A 17,386-nucleotide genomic window follows, 5' to 3' on the forward strand; every position below is an offset into this window, starting at 1 on the left:
TGTTCCCTTAGGCCCTTACACAGGCTGGCACTAGTGGCACGCTGGCCTGGCAACTAAAATTAAATAACAATAGCAGACTGATGTAAAAGTTTTTTTTTTTAAATTTACACTAATGTTCCCTTAGGCCCTTACACAGGCTGGCACTAGTGGCACGCTGGCCTGGCAACTAAAATTAAATAACAATAGCAGACTGATGTAAAAGTTTTTTTAAAAAAAATTTACACTAATGTTCCCTTAGGCCCTTACACAGGCTGGCACTAGTGGCACGCTGGCCTGGCAACTAAAATTAAATAACAATAGCAGACTGATGTAAAAGTTTTTTTTTTTTAAATTTACACTAATGTTCCCTTAGGCCCTTACACAGGCTGGCACTAGTGGCACGCTGGCCTGGCAACTAAAATTAAATAACAATAGCAGACTGATGTAAAAGTTGTTTTTTTTTAAATTTACACTAATGTTCCCTTAGGCCCTTACACAGGCTGGCACTAGTGGCACGCTGGCCTGGCAACTAAAATTAAATAACAATAGCAGACTGATGTAAAAGTTTTTTTTTTTTAAATTTACACTAATGTTCCATTAGGCCCTTACACAGGCTGGCACTAGTGGCACGCTGGCCTGGCAACTAAAATTAAATAACAATAGCAGACTGATGTAAAAGTTTTTTTTTTTTTTAATTTACACTAATGTTCCCTTAGGCCCTTACACAGGCTGGCACTAGTGGCACGCTGGCCTGGCAACTAAAATTAAATAACAATAGCAGACTGATGTAAAAGTTTTTTTTTTTTAAATTTACACTAATGTTACACCAGATATAAGTGGTGGAAAACAGAGCTATTAAACACAGTATATGATGTGGGCCTGACACACAGGCCTGATGGAAAATTAAATTAGATTACACTAGCAAAATGATGTAAAAGTTTTTTTTTTTTAAATTTACACTAATGTTAATCAGATATCAGTGGTGGTACAGAAGAATTAATCACAGTATATGCTGTGAGCCTCACACACAGGCTGACAGGCAGGCAAATGCAAATAAAATTACAAAAAAAATCAACAAAAAAACGACTGAAGTTCTAGCCCTAAAAAGGGCTTTTTGGGGTGCTGTCCTTACAGCAGAGATTAGATGAGTCCTTCAGGACTGTAGTGGACACTAAATAAACTAGCCTAGCTATCGATTTCCCTATAAAATAACCAGCAGCAGCACTAAACCTCCTCTCACTAAGAATGCAGGATGAGAATGAATCTAAAATGGCTGCTGCCGAGGAGCTGGGAGGGTCTTTGAGGGAGTGTCTGCTGCTGATTGGCTCAAATGTGTCTGCAGACTGTGAGATACAGGGTTAAAGTTTCCTCAATGATGACGAATAGGGGGCGGATCGAACATCGCATATGTTCGCCCGCCGCGACGAACGCGAACAAGCTAAGATCACGGGGAACTGTTCTCCGGCGAACAGTTCGCGACATCACTAGTAAAGTAAGCAAGTTGACAGCTTAGTATAATAAAACAAGAAGATAACAATCTTATACCTGCGGTCCGAGTAGATATGTGTCACAGCAAAGGAATTTGCTTTGGAAACTGCCTGTAGCCTGTTCGAGCGTGGAGCTGTGCTTGGTAACAATGGTACAAACAATGCAGCGTGTGAAGGAAGCAGTTACGCTGAAGACGAACAGCTGAGGATGACGTCAGCAGCACTCCGTTCTGATCTAGACACACAATGCAGTATTTCAGATTGCTCGTGAATAATATCCAGGAGACAGGTTAGTAGATAGATTTAAAGTTGATGTGCTCAGCAAACTGAGAACAGGTTCCGGTTTGGGAAACAAAATAGTGAATTAATCACTTGGCTGTGAAGCAGGCTTGTAAAAATAAGATCTTTAGCAGGAGATCCAAGTAGGTGTATTGTTTCTCAGCATTCAGAATTTAATAATCAAGCAGTAAACAGGTGTTCTCAGAAGGCCTTTATAGGGGAATGTTCAGGGGGCAGGTCTAGTCCATTTAAAGACACAGTGAATCGTGACACTCATAGACACTGGTTGACAATTTGTAAGGATTACAATAGAGAGATGACTACAGGGGACAGTGCCAGCTCTGCTACTATTCAAGAATACTCATGTGAAAATAACATGGATTTATGTTTGCATTTGTATTTTGTATTTTTCTCTCTCTTTATTTGTCTTGCAGGTCTCGTGGATAAAGAGGCTTCAATCAATATTTGTATGTTTATTGTTTATTAGTTGATTTATATAGTGGTACCTACAAATACCAGACTGGGAGTGTTCTGTCCATATTTTCATATGTACATCTTTAATTGCTATTTTAGTTCTTGTGCTCCATCTAGTGTTATGTTTTATTATTGTATTTAATTTAATGTATATTCTCTGTTCTACCTCTGACCTTTTGAGGTCACTTCCTGTCTCCATTTTAGTTTCATTTTTTGTGTGTAAAGTTTGCTAGAACTTTCTGCTAATAGCTTTGTAGAGGCAAATTATTTTTACCTGTCATTACGACTTCTGGAACCTCAGAATTCTTTCTCCTGCAACAATAAAGCATGAAGGATTCACAAATCTCTGCTGTGGTATTTGTCTGAATTTAGCTACTGCTGGATTCTACTAACTGTAAGTAGATTATATGTTCTAAACTTTCCATCAGAAGGCAGTCATCTTGCAAACAGTAGATGAAGTCAGAATAACCAATGTTTGAAAAAGATTGAATCGTGATATTGGAACAAAACCCAAGCCATAGCTTAAAACTTTGATTTTCATTTTATTACGCATATAATCAGTAAGGTTAATAACATTGGAGGTATGAATTTGGTCTATATCGGTTATTGTACATATTTGTTTTGTCCCCTTCTAATGGGGTAACATGTTTGGTTGTGTCTTGTGTTGCCTCATCTTCCTGCCCCCCTCCTCCTCTTTTTCTGGAATTTATTGGTGGTAGAAGAAAAACCTGGTTTATTTCAGAATTCTGAGACACGTGATTGGTCAACTGATTGGTTGCACCCTCTGTGGTATTAGCTATTACAGAATATTTGTTCATAGTACTTGTTTTAGTAGTTTGTTGTCCTTCAATATGTGTATTAGCAAACACTACTGAATTTTTCACAGGTGCAGATTTCAAGATTGGTTTAGGGGTGGTTTCACTAGCATTGCTCATGGTAACTGTACTAGTGTTAGTCTCACTTTCTGAGTGGCAATCTTCACCTGAGTCTGTGTCTGCGCTTGTGTTGCCACCCTGTCTCTTGTGTCTATTGCGTCTTGGTCCTTTGTCCCTAGATCTTACCCTATTTTTCTCCTGCCATATGTAGACTCTGTCTGAATTATAATCTGCCTGGTCCCTGATGTATTTAGCATGTTTTATTTATGTGAGTACCTTTCTGAGGGCTGCTACTGTGTCTTTTAACATAGAATCAAAATCCTTATATTTACTTACTAAAGTGCACATATCTAATTCAGATTGTAGCACTGAAATTTGTTCTTTTACTTTTAACAGCTGTATATCTTTATGTTCAATATTATAAGACATTAATTTGAAAGAGCATTCAGAGAGTTATTCCAATGATCTATAAAATCCATATCTTCAAACATAAAGGTTAGGAACTTTCTAATGCGTAACCCCTGGGTATAATCCTAAAATGAATGTACCATTTCAAAGTCCATTTGTCCCATTTCAGATTGCATCTTTTATATGCACACATAAATTAATTGCCATACTTTCTAAATTACTAAATTCAATTCTTATGTAACTATTCGAAGAACCCTCCACAAGAGAAAGGAAACAATGGTATTATATTAATTATTTTGAACTAAAATCTGCATGTCCCTTTCCCTGTCAGCTGTCTACATATATACATAGTATTTAAAGATGTATACTGTATATGCATACATTAAGACACTAATCCATTCATGCTTAACATATACCAATACATATACTATATGCACATTAAAGGGACACTAAACACATGCTTAAAATCCTTAAATCTTGCTCCTTCTAATCTATCAAAATCAAGTTAGCATGAATGTCTATGCCAACTTGTCATCTTACCCCAAATTGTTCAAAAAAAGTGTTTTCAATAACAATGGTTTACCTGTGCTCTTTGTGTGTATGCATGCCGCCATATTGTGACGTGCGTTACACACAGGTACACCAGTCACATGACACGCACGCATATTGTTCTATTATGTATTTGCTTCAGTGCTTAGAGGAATCACATCTGCAGCACACACTCACTGTGATGCATTCAGCAGCAGCACATGTGATTCTTGCAGAGCGTGTGCTGCAGTGTTTGTAGAGATATTGTTTCAAATGTGACTAATAGTAATACGTATTTTTTAACATAAGTAATACATAAGTTAGTAATGCAGGCTTCAGGAACAAGAATTAAAAGTAGCAAGCTCTGAGGAGGAAGGGGGAGATCAGCCCGGAAATAAAGGATAAGCCTTGCATAAGAAAATACAAGCTCCGGTTATTTCAAATGGTTGCCAAGCACTCCTGACCCTGCAGTGCATAATACTGCACTAGGAGATCCTTACCCTTCCAGCCCGAAAGTTAGATTACTCCTTGGGCTCAAAGCGTAACTCCTACTGCTGGCTAAAGGATTGACATGCTCCCCAGTATGTAGTTTCCAGACGCTGGTAACAGGCTGCAGTTGTGGAGTTTGCAAACGCTCCCTGGCAGTGACAGACTAGGTTGCCTTTTGTTAGCCAGCAGTAGGAGTTACGCTTTGAGCCCAAGGAGTAATCTAACTTTCGGACTGGAAGGGTAAGGATCTCCCAGTGCAGTATTATGCACTGCAGGGTCAGGAGTGCTTGGCAACCATTTGAAATAACCGGAGCTTGTATTTTCTTATGCAAGGCTTATCCTTTATTTCCGGGCTGATCTCCCCCTTCCTCCCCAGAGCTTGCTACTTTTAATTCTTGTTCCTGAAGCCTGCATTACTAACTTATGTATTACTTATGTTGAAAATACGTATTACTATTAGTCACATTTGAAACAATATCTCTACAAACACTGCAGCACACGCTCTGCAAGAATCACATGTGCTGCTGCTGAATGCATCACAGTGAGTGTGTGCTGCAGATGTGATTCCTCTAAGCACTGAAGCAAATACATAATAGAACAATATGCGTGCGTGTCATGTGACTGGTGTACCTGTGTGTAACGCACGTCACAATATGGCGGCATGCATACACACAAAGAGCACAGGTAAACCATTGTTATTGAAAACACTTTTTTTGAACAATTTGGGGTAAGATGACAAGTTGGCATAGACATTCATGCTAACTTGATTTTGATAGATTAGAAGGAGCAAGATTTAAGGATTTTAGCAGGCAGGTGTTAAGTGTCCCTTTAACTATTTCCTGATATTCTTTAAAATTCCTCTGTCCCTGAAGTGCATATATATGTCCTTTCATTTTATTCGTAATTAATATTTTAAGACTTTTTTATGCTTTATATCTATATAGCATAAACACTATTGTTTAACTGTGAAGATACTTTGTTGCATATAATTTTTTAATACTTTAGACTTACTGTCAGAAATGTCAGTTAAAGTGAAAGTAAATCCTAGCATTTTAGAAACGCTAGGATTGACTTTTGAAACAAATAAAGGGGACTTTCATTCATGAAGTATAAGATACTTCATGTAGAAAGCTCCTTTATTTGTTTTAACCGATCGCCGTTTTCAGCTGCTACAGCAGCCAATGGCTAAAAAATTTTTGCTAAGAGGTGACGTTTTCACCTCTTAGCCAATAGCCGTGTGGTAAATCTGGCTCCCATGGGCGCCAAGCCGGATTTACCGCACGGTTAGTATCCTATACTTCATGAATGAAAGTCTCCTTTATTTGTTTCAAAAATCAGTCTTAGCATTTGTAAAACGCTAGGATTTACTTTCACTTTAAGCAACAAAGGCAACAAATTTATCAGTTTGTGTAAAATATGCTATATTTTTCTATTACTGCTCTGTCCAGGTCTGTACAACATTGACGTTTTATCGAAACTTGGAATAAATGCTATGTTTTATTTTCACTTGCTATCATTTTGGACTTTATAAGAGTCAGTATCTGCCTTAACGCTCTATCATTACTCACACTTACGTGTTTTACATCGCATGAAGATTTGAAATTTCAAATAGCACCATAGTGCTTACTTTTGGGGCCAACACAATGTTTTTTCTAATTTCTATGTTTTTTATGTACTGAGAACCCTTGTGCTTTTCGTGGAGTCTCATATCAGTGCTTATGAGGTTTGGCACTGTAAAAACACCGCAAATCAGTGAGCACATACCGCTATTGTCTATTGTGGATATACAGTCAGCATAAAGAGTGCATGGGCCATTGATTTTGGTCTAATGTGACATATACCTGGCATAATAGATACAGTAGTGTTATGCATCTGGCCACATATTTTAGTTTTGCCTAAGGCCTCACTAAGTCTAGAGCCGCTTTTGTCTTATAATATACACAAAATGTGCTCTACTGTGCCCCCTATCATATTGTGTGACTTGGAAATAGCATAGATTAAAACACTGCCTTTAATCAGCCTCATCCATCTCTTACTCACCTGCAAGCACTGGCCCTGCCCTGACCTCCTCTTCTATCTTTAGCTTACTCAATATCATTCTTCAATCACTCTACCCCTAACTGGAGCTTTTATTCTAAGGCTCTATCTCACACCTCTCAATCAACCAAATACAACCTTTTCATAGACTATGGGGTATATTTACTAAGCAGTGGATGCTGCTTTTCCTGTGCGAGCCTTTCGGAAATAAGAGTTAAGAAGCTGCGGTCTATCAAGATGATTGACACCCCCTGCTAGCGACTGATTGGTCGCAAATATGCAGGGGGTGGCATTGCACAAGCATTTCTAGTGAAATGCTTGTGCAATGTTAAATGCAGACACTGTGCGCTGTCAGCATTTAGCGATGCACGGCGCACATAACTCGCTATAGCTTATATAAGTATAAGGCAAAATGGAATTTCAATTAGTCAAGGCTACTAAAATAAAAAAATATATATACAAGAATAATTTTAAAAACTATTTGAAAGTGTATGATTTAGTGGAATATAAATTCTAACAGTGGAAAGTGTAGGTGCTCATCACATTGTGCTAAAGGTAAGCTTTTTTAAAAATATAGCACTCATGCAAATAACGCAGTAACTTTCAATCATTCTTAAAGTAATGGTAAACTCTCCCCTTTTTAAAATCAGATCCAGAAGGTTAGTGATACTTTAGATGGAATTTAATTCATTAGTTGTATTGAAGATCCTCTATAACTTGCTTTTAATATATATATGACATTCAAATTCCCCGCGCTCCGTCACCCACTTCAAAAGTCAATTTTTTTCTCTGAGCTAAAGGTTTGAATTGTTCTCCAATCAGCGCTCTCTCCATATGGCACTTTTGTTGTAGCTAGAGTGCTGATTGAGGAGGGTATTTGAACTTCATAACTATATTACTAAACTAAGTAGTGTGTGATATAAATATACTGTATATATATATATATATATATATATATATATATATATATATATATATATATATATATATATATACAAAACACGGAAGGGGACTGCACTCTCAGACCGGACCAGGTACACATCCCATGATCCTGCAACATGCTCAGCCCTGGGTGCTCACTGGCACTCACAGGAAGCTGTGCTGTCCCCAGAATCACAGGCAGTTAACCCCAGACAGGTCTGGGTGCAAGAACCATAGGGAAAATTGCAAAACAAATTAATACAACACACAAAGAAAGTCCAGCACTCACTTACAAGCTCTCAGCTAAGATTAAAAGCAAAAATGGAAGGGTTAGTTACTGCATTTGGCCAAATGGGACAAGCCCAGGTACCACGACAAGGTCCCTTCCAAAAACCTGGGACCCCAAAACAGCCACACAATGCAAGCTCTCAATCCAACAAACTGAGAACAAGTGAAGGGTGCATAGGCTTATGTAATCACCCCAGACATATACAAAACATGGAAGGGGACTTCAATCTCAGACCGGATCGGGTACACATCCATGACCCTGCAACATGCTCAGCCCTGGGTGCTCACTGGCACTCACAGGAAGCTGTGCTGTCCCCAGAGTCACAGGCAGTTAACCGCCATCCCCCCACATCACAACTACCTAAATAAACCTATTAAACCCTAAACCGCCATTCCCCCACATCGGGACTACCTAATTAAACCTATTTACCCCTAAACTGCCATCCCCCAACATCGTGATTAATAAAATAAACCTATTAACCCCTAACCTGCCGTCCAACACATCATGATTACTAAAATAAACCTATTAACCCCTAAACCACCAACCCCCACATCATGACTACCTAATTAAACCTATTAACCCCTAAACCTAACACCCTAACTTTAAATTAATGTTACAATATACTATCCACCTTCAAATAAATAGAAACTTACCTGTTAAAAAAAAAAACTTAAACACTACAAAAATTAAAAACCTAACATTACAAAAAAACAAGAAACCTAAGATTACAAAAAATGAAAAAAGCTAACATTAAAAAAATAACAAATTAAATTATCAAAAAAATTATTTTATTCCTATTCAAATACCCATGTTAAAAAAAAAATTAACAAACAAATCTAACAAAAACTACCAATAGCCCTTAAATAGCCTTTTTAGTGCATTGTCCTAAAAGTTAACAGCTCTTTTCCCCAGAAAAAAAACAATTATACCCTAACATTACAACCCTCACCCACTGAACCCCAAAAATAAAAAATAAAAAAAACCTTATCTACCCATTGCCCCAAAAAGAGCATTTGTATGGGCATTAGCATTAAAAGGGCAGTCAGCTCTTTTTAAAACCATAAAAATAAAAAAGCCCTAATCGTAAAAAAAAAAACAACTCCATCCAAAAAAATACAAAAAAACACCTAACACTAACCCCAAAATCGGTACTCACCATTGCTGAAGTCCAGTGATCCCTCTTCTTTCCGGTGGCGAAAGGTATTCATCCAGGTGGCTCCATCTTCCTCCAGTGTGGGACCACGTGGGTGTGGTGAAACGTACGTCGGGTTTTTATGCTTGTCAGTGATGTCATAGTGAGGTGGAGGACTTTTATATCTAGCTGGTGTTTCTGTTACAGAGACCATTACAAGTTACACTCTGAAGCCATTCTGCTACCACAGAATTAATACACTGTTCAAATTTGTCGATACAGACCAATCCCCAGAGTGACTTTACACTGATATTTATATTTTAATATTTTAATATTATTTTAATAAATTGCTTGTGTATTTTACAAGTGCTCCAGAATCCACTTAATAGCTAACTCGGTGGCTGATACTGAGTATGTGTAACATATACAGTTGTATTTTAGCTCCAGAGTTTTAGTCTATTTTATACTGCACTGATACTTGTGTTTACGTTATCCCACTACCTACCTCCCTCTTTGAGCTTTTTATGTTTGAAAAAAAACTTCAGTCACAAATTGTAGAGACAGCTGTACCTGACAGCATTGTGAATTCTAGACTGCTTAAGACATGAGTTTTGTTAGCTCTAAAGAGTATACATCAATTCTTTATTGAAGAATTGGAAATATCATGCAACGGACTTGTATACCGCTATTCACATAACCTTTTAATCACATTTATTTTTCTGTTATTACTGTGTGTGATTTTTGTGGTTTTTATCATTTAAAAACAGCTCCAGCACAGGGGTTTGAAAATGACTCATTAGGAAGTGGTAAATATACACTGAAATTTCTCCTTTTTATTACCCTTATCCCTCTTAAAGGGACAGTCTACCATAGAATTGTTATTGTTTTAAAAGATAGATGAACCCTTTATTCCCCAGTTTTGTATAACCAACACAGTTATATTAATATACTTTTTACCTCTGTGATTACCTTGTATCTAGGAACCTTCTTCCAGCCCCCTGATCACATGACTGTGACTGTTTATTATCTATTGTCTTAAATTTAGCATTGGTTTGTGCTAAATTTTAAATAACCCCCTGTGCCTGAACACAGTGTTATCTATATGGTCCACGTGTACTTTCTGTCTCTTTGTGTTGAAAAGAGATTTAAAAAGCATGTGATAAGAGGCAGCCCTCAAAGGCTTAGAAATTAGCATATGAGCCTACCTATGATTAGTTTAAACTAAGAATACCGAGAGAAAAAAGCAAAGTTGATGATAAAAGTAAATTGGAAAGTTAATTAAAATTAAAAGTCCTATCTTAATAATGAAAGTTTAATTTATACTAGACTGTCCCTTTAAATAAAGTAACCCAGTCCTCAGGACCCTTACTCAGGCCAGATATTCATTATATCTTAACTAAAGCACAGGTGAAACAATCAGCTCACCCTGATTATTTCACCTGTGCTCTGGTTAAGATACTCCAGCCCTCCTGTAGGCTTGCTAAAATAGCACAGTCTCGCTGCTGGTGGCAGGGTACATCTCTGGTTGTTAAGAGGTTAATCATACTTTTACATTTTATTATTCCATTATCTTCATTAGGAGTTGTGAGCTGTTATTCTAAATAATGTTTTTACCCAGTAAGTTAGGGATGTGCTGATGATGAGTTTATGAAAACAAGGAGGTGGTGAACAAAACATTTTTTGGAAACACTAGACTAGAGGGCTTAGGACATCAGCTATACATAGCCACCTGTTATCTGGACTTTTTCCAGAAAGCTGTATGTGTTCTATGATTCCTTTAGTACCTTTTTGGTGAAACAGGTGGCATAGGGATGGGGAACAGGTAAGGAGAAGAGGCCAGACACTATAGAGTTAATTATGGCACAGTCACTGCTGAGTGTCTTACAAGATTATTCCAGTTCTACCTATAAGGAATGCAATAAAGGGTTTACATCAGCGTTATTAAAGGGACAGTATATACCATTTGTAATATAACTGCATTGAATATACACTACCATAAAGAAGAATATGCACAAAAGCTTTATCTAAAAATTCAGTATAAAACCATTTGAAAACTTACTTAGAAGCTCCCAGTTTAGCACTGTTGATGGTGTTTTCCTGGGACACCCAGTGAAAGGGGCTGGGAACACAAGAAGAGCAGACAGTCCCCCCCTTCCCTCTAAATAAAAAGACAGATTACATAAATAGGAGCCAGCACAAGTCTGTAAACACATGTATACATCTGACACTGTGGGGCTTGGTTAGGAGTCTTAAAATCAGCACAATGTTATTAAAAAATAAGCAAAACCTATACATTTTTACAAAAACACTAATAGATGGGCTATATAAATGGACCATCTACAAAACATTTATGCAAAGAAAAATCTATTGTACAATGTCCCTTTAAGTCACTGTCTGTTGTTGTTGATTCCTAAGAACAAGTAGGGCAAAGGGTATTTGGATAAAACTTCTAGCACAGTTAGATGGATTCCGTGTTAGGCTGGTTGACCTTTTCTTTTGCATTTGATTACCTGGTCCAAACCAGCTTTTATGTCATACCATAATCATAATCTAAATGTGTGCATTTACTATATATATATATATATATATATATATGCTTGTCAACATTTTAGTTTAGGCAATTATAGCATGGGCAGAGAATAGACTGGTCTTGATCTGGGATGGATTGTTTTACATTCTTTTAGATAAGGGCTAAGACCAAGACATTATTAAAGAGTATGAAATCATTTTATATTTGTTAATTCTTGTGTTCGGTGAAGACCACAATGTAAATAAGTAAGTATTAGTAACACAGCATAAAGTTTCTATCCACTTTTACCCACTCTTCTCAATCTAGCTTCAATTAGATTTTATGCACATGACTGCAATCAGATGCTTGTATATGCACTGGGCGACCTTATGGCATATTTATCACCCAAATCACCAATAGTAACGTCTCTCTTTACCTCTGGCTATAAGTTGGTCGTTAGTTTTCAGGACAAGTGCTAGATTGAGGTGCTATCCTTGTTATATGATAACACAGGGTGGGCAAACCTCATATGTTGCATGCTCCTTGACCTCATTATTATTATTATAATTATTATTAAATTATAGGCTGGCTTTATACTTTAATACCCGGTGTACAGTGGGTAGGTCTAGTATGATGGCCAGGTTAGGAAAAAACTTAAAAAAATTCTGGGGAGACAGTCATTGTTGAAAGGAGATTCTAAATTATACATGAAAAGCTGTTTGTTGACCAAAAGTTCCCTTATCATAAGAATCTGATCCACTAATTTTATGTAGGCCTTAGCTGTTTCTGTGTAACTGAAGCTTATTCAATATGCTAATTTTCTTATGATAGTGGAAAGAGTCCCTTGTTATGCCAAATAAGATTGTAAAATAAGAAATTAAATTGATACAATAACTGCATAAAAGCATAAGCATAAGTCTTGCTTATTTTTGTTTGCTTGATTATTTTTGCTTAACCAATAATAAAATCAAATACAATTTTTTATATACTTTAAATATAATGTTTACAGAATTGTGTTCAAGATTTTTTTTTTAATCTTAACACTTCATTAAAATCCATAATCATTTACAAATACTTAAGTTGTGTAAACAATTAACTGTGTGTTTGAGCTATATTTCAAATGTAAGAAAACTTAAGTAACCATTTAAATTATTTATAAGAGATTTAAAATTGAACAAAAGCTGTGCAAATTGACAAAAAAAATCCACTCATGTTAGGTATAATTAAGCTTTCAAGAGGTAAAGACGAATTAATGAAATAATGTTAAACTCATGTTAAAAAACTTAAATAAATGAAATGTGTCCTACATTTTTTCAGTTTTGCAGTATATCTGCTTAATTATCAACATTTTGGTCATGTTTGTTATTCAGATTTTATATTAATATTAGAGGAACAAGAGTGCATAAGGAAATAGGGTGAATGAAAATAAATAAATATAATTTGTTTCTAATTGTTTAATTAACTGTTATTCCAGGTATCAAATACAACACGTTGGGGTCAAACACAAAAATATTATATAATTATTATCTACAAATATTTCCATAGACTTTAATTTTTAATTTTGTAGATAAATCATTCGATAAACTTTTCTACATAAATGTGATCAAAAACCAGGATCAGCCACAATTTTAATGCTAATTATAAATGAAAAAACAAGTTTTGCTCATATGATTTTTATTTAATAGCAGAGTAGAGAACATGCAGTTTGTTTAAATAGCTTTTTGTGTTTTATTTATGCTTTATTATATGTTATCTGATTAGCATCATTTTACAATCATTAATGAAAGCAAAGATTTACTGGCTATAATTATCCAAGTAAACCTCCAAGTACATTTTTAACCAAACCTAATACTGGCCCCAAAAGGCGTTTCTCTTTTTCAGTATAAAGATTTGCAATCTCCTCTTGATTGAAGCTTCTGGTTTCCCTTTCAGAAGCTTCCTCTGGATAATCCAAGGAATCTAGATCACGCATTACGGCTTCCAGTCTTTTCATCATTTCATGTTCTTCAGCTGTTCTCTTCCCAAAATGCTCAGCCAATCCTTTAGCCAAGCCTTTTAAAGCTGATTTACCAAAACTTAGGAGGGCTCCTCCTATACCTCTGATTTCCCTCAGTGATTCTTCTTCTAAAACATCCCTCTGACTCAGAGACTGTTCATCATTCTTTACACTAAAAATAAATAAATTCAATTGGTAAACTAATGTTATGACTTTAACATTATAAGATTAAACTACTTATTATTTTTTTTTAAATATATTTTATTTTCTGAAAGCACAGATCATCATAATTAGGACAGGTGGTCACATCTGGCACTCTGAGGGCGTTTGCTTGGTCTGTAGTACCACTGAGCAAATAGCAGACATCAGTAATTGCTTATCAAAAAAGCAGTTCAGTTCTTTAAATTGGGTATTTAGGTGTGCGTATTTGTACCAAATTAGTTTAAGTTTATAGCAATTAATTCTCTCTCTCATTCTTATTATTTAGTTCTTGTGTTCAAGAGCAAACACCGCTGGAAGAATTTTATTTATGTGGGCGGGTTCGCTTACTTCTACAAGTTGAAAGTAAAAAGTTAGTGCATGAGCGAAACCTGATATGCACTAACCAACTGCACTAAACCCGAAGGTAGTTATGAATATTTTACTTGCAATGTTCTTCATATAGAAGGAAAGGTTCTTTTTATTCTTAAATATTTATTAATATATATCAAATAATTTTTTCATGAAATATCTATATATTTATCTATCTATGTATATCTATATATCTATATTTGTCTATCTATCTATATATATATACACGTATATACAATTATAGATATATATAAAGATAGACATATCAATATATATTTAAAAATACAAAGTACATTGTCTACTCTTTGAAGAACATTGGAATGTAAAATATTTACAGTAAATACAGTAAATAAGTAAAACACATTGTAAAACATCAAAATTGCTTAAAAATTATTTTAGGGCATGTGAGTGGAATGGGCTCCAATGATATATGTAAACACATATATTTATGTGTTTATATGCTATATATGTCTGTAAATACATATATACACATATAAATACTAAAATACATGTTACCACATATATACAGTATATATAAATGAATATATATATATATATATATATATATACTGTATATATATATATATATATATATATATATATATATATATATATATATATATACACAGTATGTATATGTAAGTGTATTTATCTTTATGTTAAAGTCCTTTGCATGCCTTTTTTTCTAACAATTTATACCTTTTGAATTATTTTAATTTCATAGTGTTATGAGTGTAAATGTACTTTTAAATGTAATATTGGTGTGTTTTGGGCAAATTTTAGACAAGGATAACTTAATTCTGTAAATTCAATTCATAAAACAATTTATATCCCACTTCTGGTTTAAATAAGATGAGAACAGTTTTGTAATGTGCTGTATTCTGTTTTAAAATATGGAAATAAAATGTATCTTTCAGTTTAACACCCTTGTTTAAATTACCTTTATTTCTTCTTTTAATATCTTACACAATTGTCTGTGCTCTCATATAATGTAATGTGTATATGTACTGAAGGGAAAATGGAAGCAGAAAGCACTTTACTGCAACCAATTTTTTGAAAGCTTTATGTCACAAAATTATTACCACAGATGGAAATATGACCATTGCATTTTTAAAAACTCTTTTGAATATTTAGTAGTTTCTCTGAAATAAAATATTCAAATCTAAAAAACATGAGTTTTGATAGTTCTATCCTTGTTTATTTATGTTTACCTTCGTGCATATGTAGATGCTATTAAAAAAGACACTGCAACTATGTACTTAAAATTCATCTTTACCTGTTAAAAGTAAAGAAAAAAAGAACAATTAGGACCACATACAATTTTTACCAAATGTATTGATTTAAATCTTATTAAAGAAACATTAAAACAAAGATACATTACAGTAAAATTAAACTATCATGATTCAGATAGAGCATATGCAATTCTAAACAGCTTTCTATTTTACTGTGTTTGCTTTTTGAAAAGCATGTCTAAGTATGCTCAGGACTGGAGCTAGCTGCTCATTGGTTTCTGCACAAATATGGCTGTTGTCATTGGCTTACCAATGTGTTCAACTAGTTCCCAGTAGTGCATTGCTACTCCTTCAATAAAGGATACCAATAAAATAAAGCATAATTTATATTAGAAGTAAATTGCAAACATATTTAAAAATGCATTGACATGAGATTAGGGGTTTCATGTCTCTTTAATTAAATTGCATATGGTTTATTTGTGGATTACTTACAACCAGACGGAACAGAGACATTAAAAATGAAATGATAATATGCTTAACTATGTGTAGATTATACAATTCCATAGAACATGTCAGTATTAATTTATAGATAAATATATTGTTCTGTCATGTACAACTACAAGATTAGTAATATCCCTTATTGCAAAATATTTTCATGATTACACCACAAAGCCTTATAATGTTTAATACTCAGTGTAATGTTATAAATAAGCATCTGATTAATTTAATTGTTATTAATATTGTGTTGTTTCTTTACTTTGGTGCCATAAAAAATTGAGTTACCAGTACACTCTCATAAGAAGTATAAATACAATTGTTATAAATATATAAGATATAACATTTGCTTACCAGGATCTCAGGATATTGTTATAGGTTATCAGATATCTTGATGTGATAATCTCTTAGGTGTGAAGGATTTACACCTTATATATCTGTGTCTAATTAGTAATATATATTCAAATTATCCTGAACACATTTTCTAATAATTTTGTAAATTAATATTTGTGTTAAATGATTTCAGCAAAGTCATTCACTTTATAAAAGCAAATAATAGCATCACCTTAATTAAAGTCAAATATTACAGTTTCATAGTTTAATTATATAACATGATGTAACAACTGACTATGATTTGTTTTATATATTTGTATTGCAAAGAGTGTGTGATTAAATAGCTTGTGTTTGTTCATATGTGTTTTAGTGTGTCTTTAACTGTGTGTTTATTAAAGACAGGAAACCCGATCTATAGATAAACAGACAGATAGATAATTAGATAGATAGATAGATAGATAGATACATTGATGAAAGATAGATAAATTAGATAGATGATCATTGCATTAATCAACTTTAGTAGAACAAAGTACTTTACATTAAAATCTGATATATAAAGAATAAAATATTGATTTATAAGTGTTTTAAAAATAATTTCTACATAAAATATTAGGGATCTGAATCAATTATTGTGCTAATGCATTAGTTAAATTTAAATTTGAATCAGTTGGTAGTAGTTTTAAAGATTAGATAAGCAGTAGTGGTTAGTGTTAAGTGGAACTTCTAATGCAAAATGACATACTTAAATTTGTAAAAACATGTCATATATAAGAAGGATGAAGAGAGCACTCGCCGTGAAAAAAGTGGTTTATTTAAACTTAGCAAATGTTTTCGGGGAATAACCCCGTCATCAGACAAGTGAAAAATAACAATCATTAGTGCACTTACCAAAAGGTACTATTTATGCAACAGGCAGTCTCCACACCACCGACTCCCACGAGTGCACGCCAGCCCGAAACTGGAAGTGGTCATGAGTGACGCCATCATGTCAGCGCTGGCGGTGCACAAGGCAACTGCTGAGGGCAAAGTAAACAAACATGATTGCTATGGTAATATCAAGTGATACAAATGGATAAAAATAGTTACATTTGTGTATGTAAATAGTGCATACTATGTGTCTCTTATTAATGAATGTAAGCAAGGTCTACTGCCATATAGCAACTTGTGTGAATATTAAAAATGTACATAAAGAGCAGGAGTCCACTGGAAGGGAGGGGGGGGGAGAAAACAAGAGATCCTAGTTATATTTGAAACACCATATAAAGAATGAAAGAAGTGTTCAGAGAAAGAGAGATAACATAGTCAGAGAAAGAGAGGATCTTAACTATTATAGAATTGCAGATAATTTAGCTA

At 34.5% G+C, this 17,386-nt stretch overlaps 1 protein-coding gene across 1 annotated transcript; it reads right to left on the reverse strand.

Moving 5' to 3' along the window:
* Window positions 1–13,064: 13,064 nt before the first annotated feature.
* LOC128651660 (bombinins BLP-7/H-BO-like) lies at window positions 13,065–16,956 on the reverse strand. Its single transcript, XM_053704659.1, has 3 exons — window positions 16,922–16,956; window positions 15,185–15,249; window positions 13,065–13,575 (listed from the first exon to the last, which is right to left on the reverse strand). Exons 2-3 carry the CDS (start codon window positions 15,241–15,243, stop codon window positions 13,215–13,217), a joined length of 420 nt encoding a protein of 139 aa, XP_053560634.1. The 5' UTR covers window positions 15,244–15,249; window positions 16,922–16,956; the 3' UTR covers window positions 13,065–13,214.
* Between the last annotated feature and the right edge of the window lie 430 nt (window positions 16,957–17,386).

This window comes from Bombina bombina, chromosome 3 (genome assembly GCF_027579735.1).
Source record: "Bombina bombina isolate aBomBom1 chromosome 3, aBomBom1.pri, whole genome shotgun sequence".
Lineage (NCBI taxonomy): Eukaryota > Metazoa > Chordata > Amphibia > Anura > Bombinatoridae > Bombina > Bombina bombina.

Bases quoted from the DNA above. Each gene is read 5' to 3' on its own strand.
- LOC128651660 (XM_053704659.1), bottom strand. From the start codon at position 15,243: ATGAATTTTAAGTACATAGTTGCAGTGTCTTTTTTAATAGCATCTACA. The intron at 13,576-15,184 runs GTAAACATAAAT...ATTTATTTTTAG, and splicing joins GCATCTACATATGCACGAAG to TGTAAAGAATGATGAACAGT.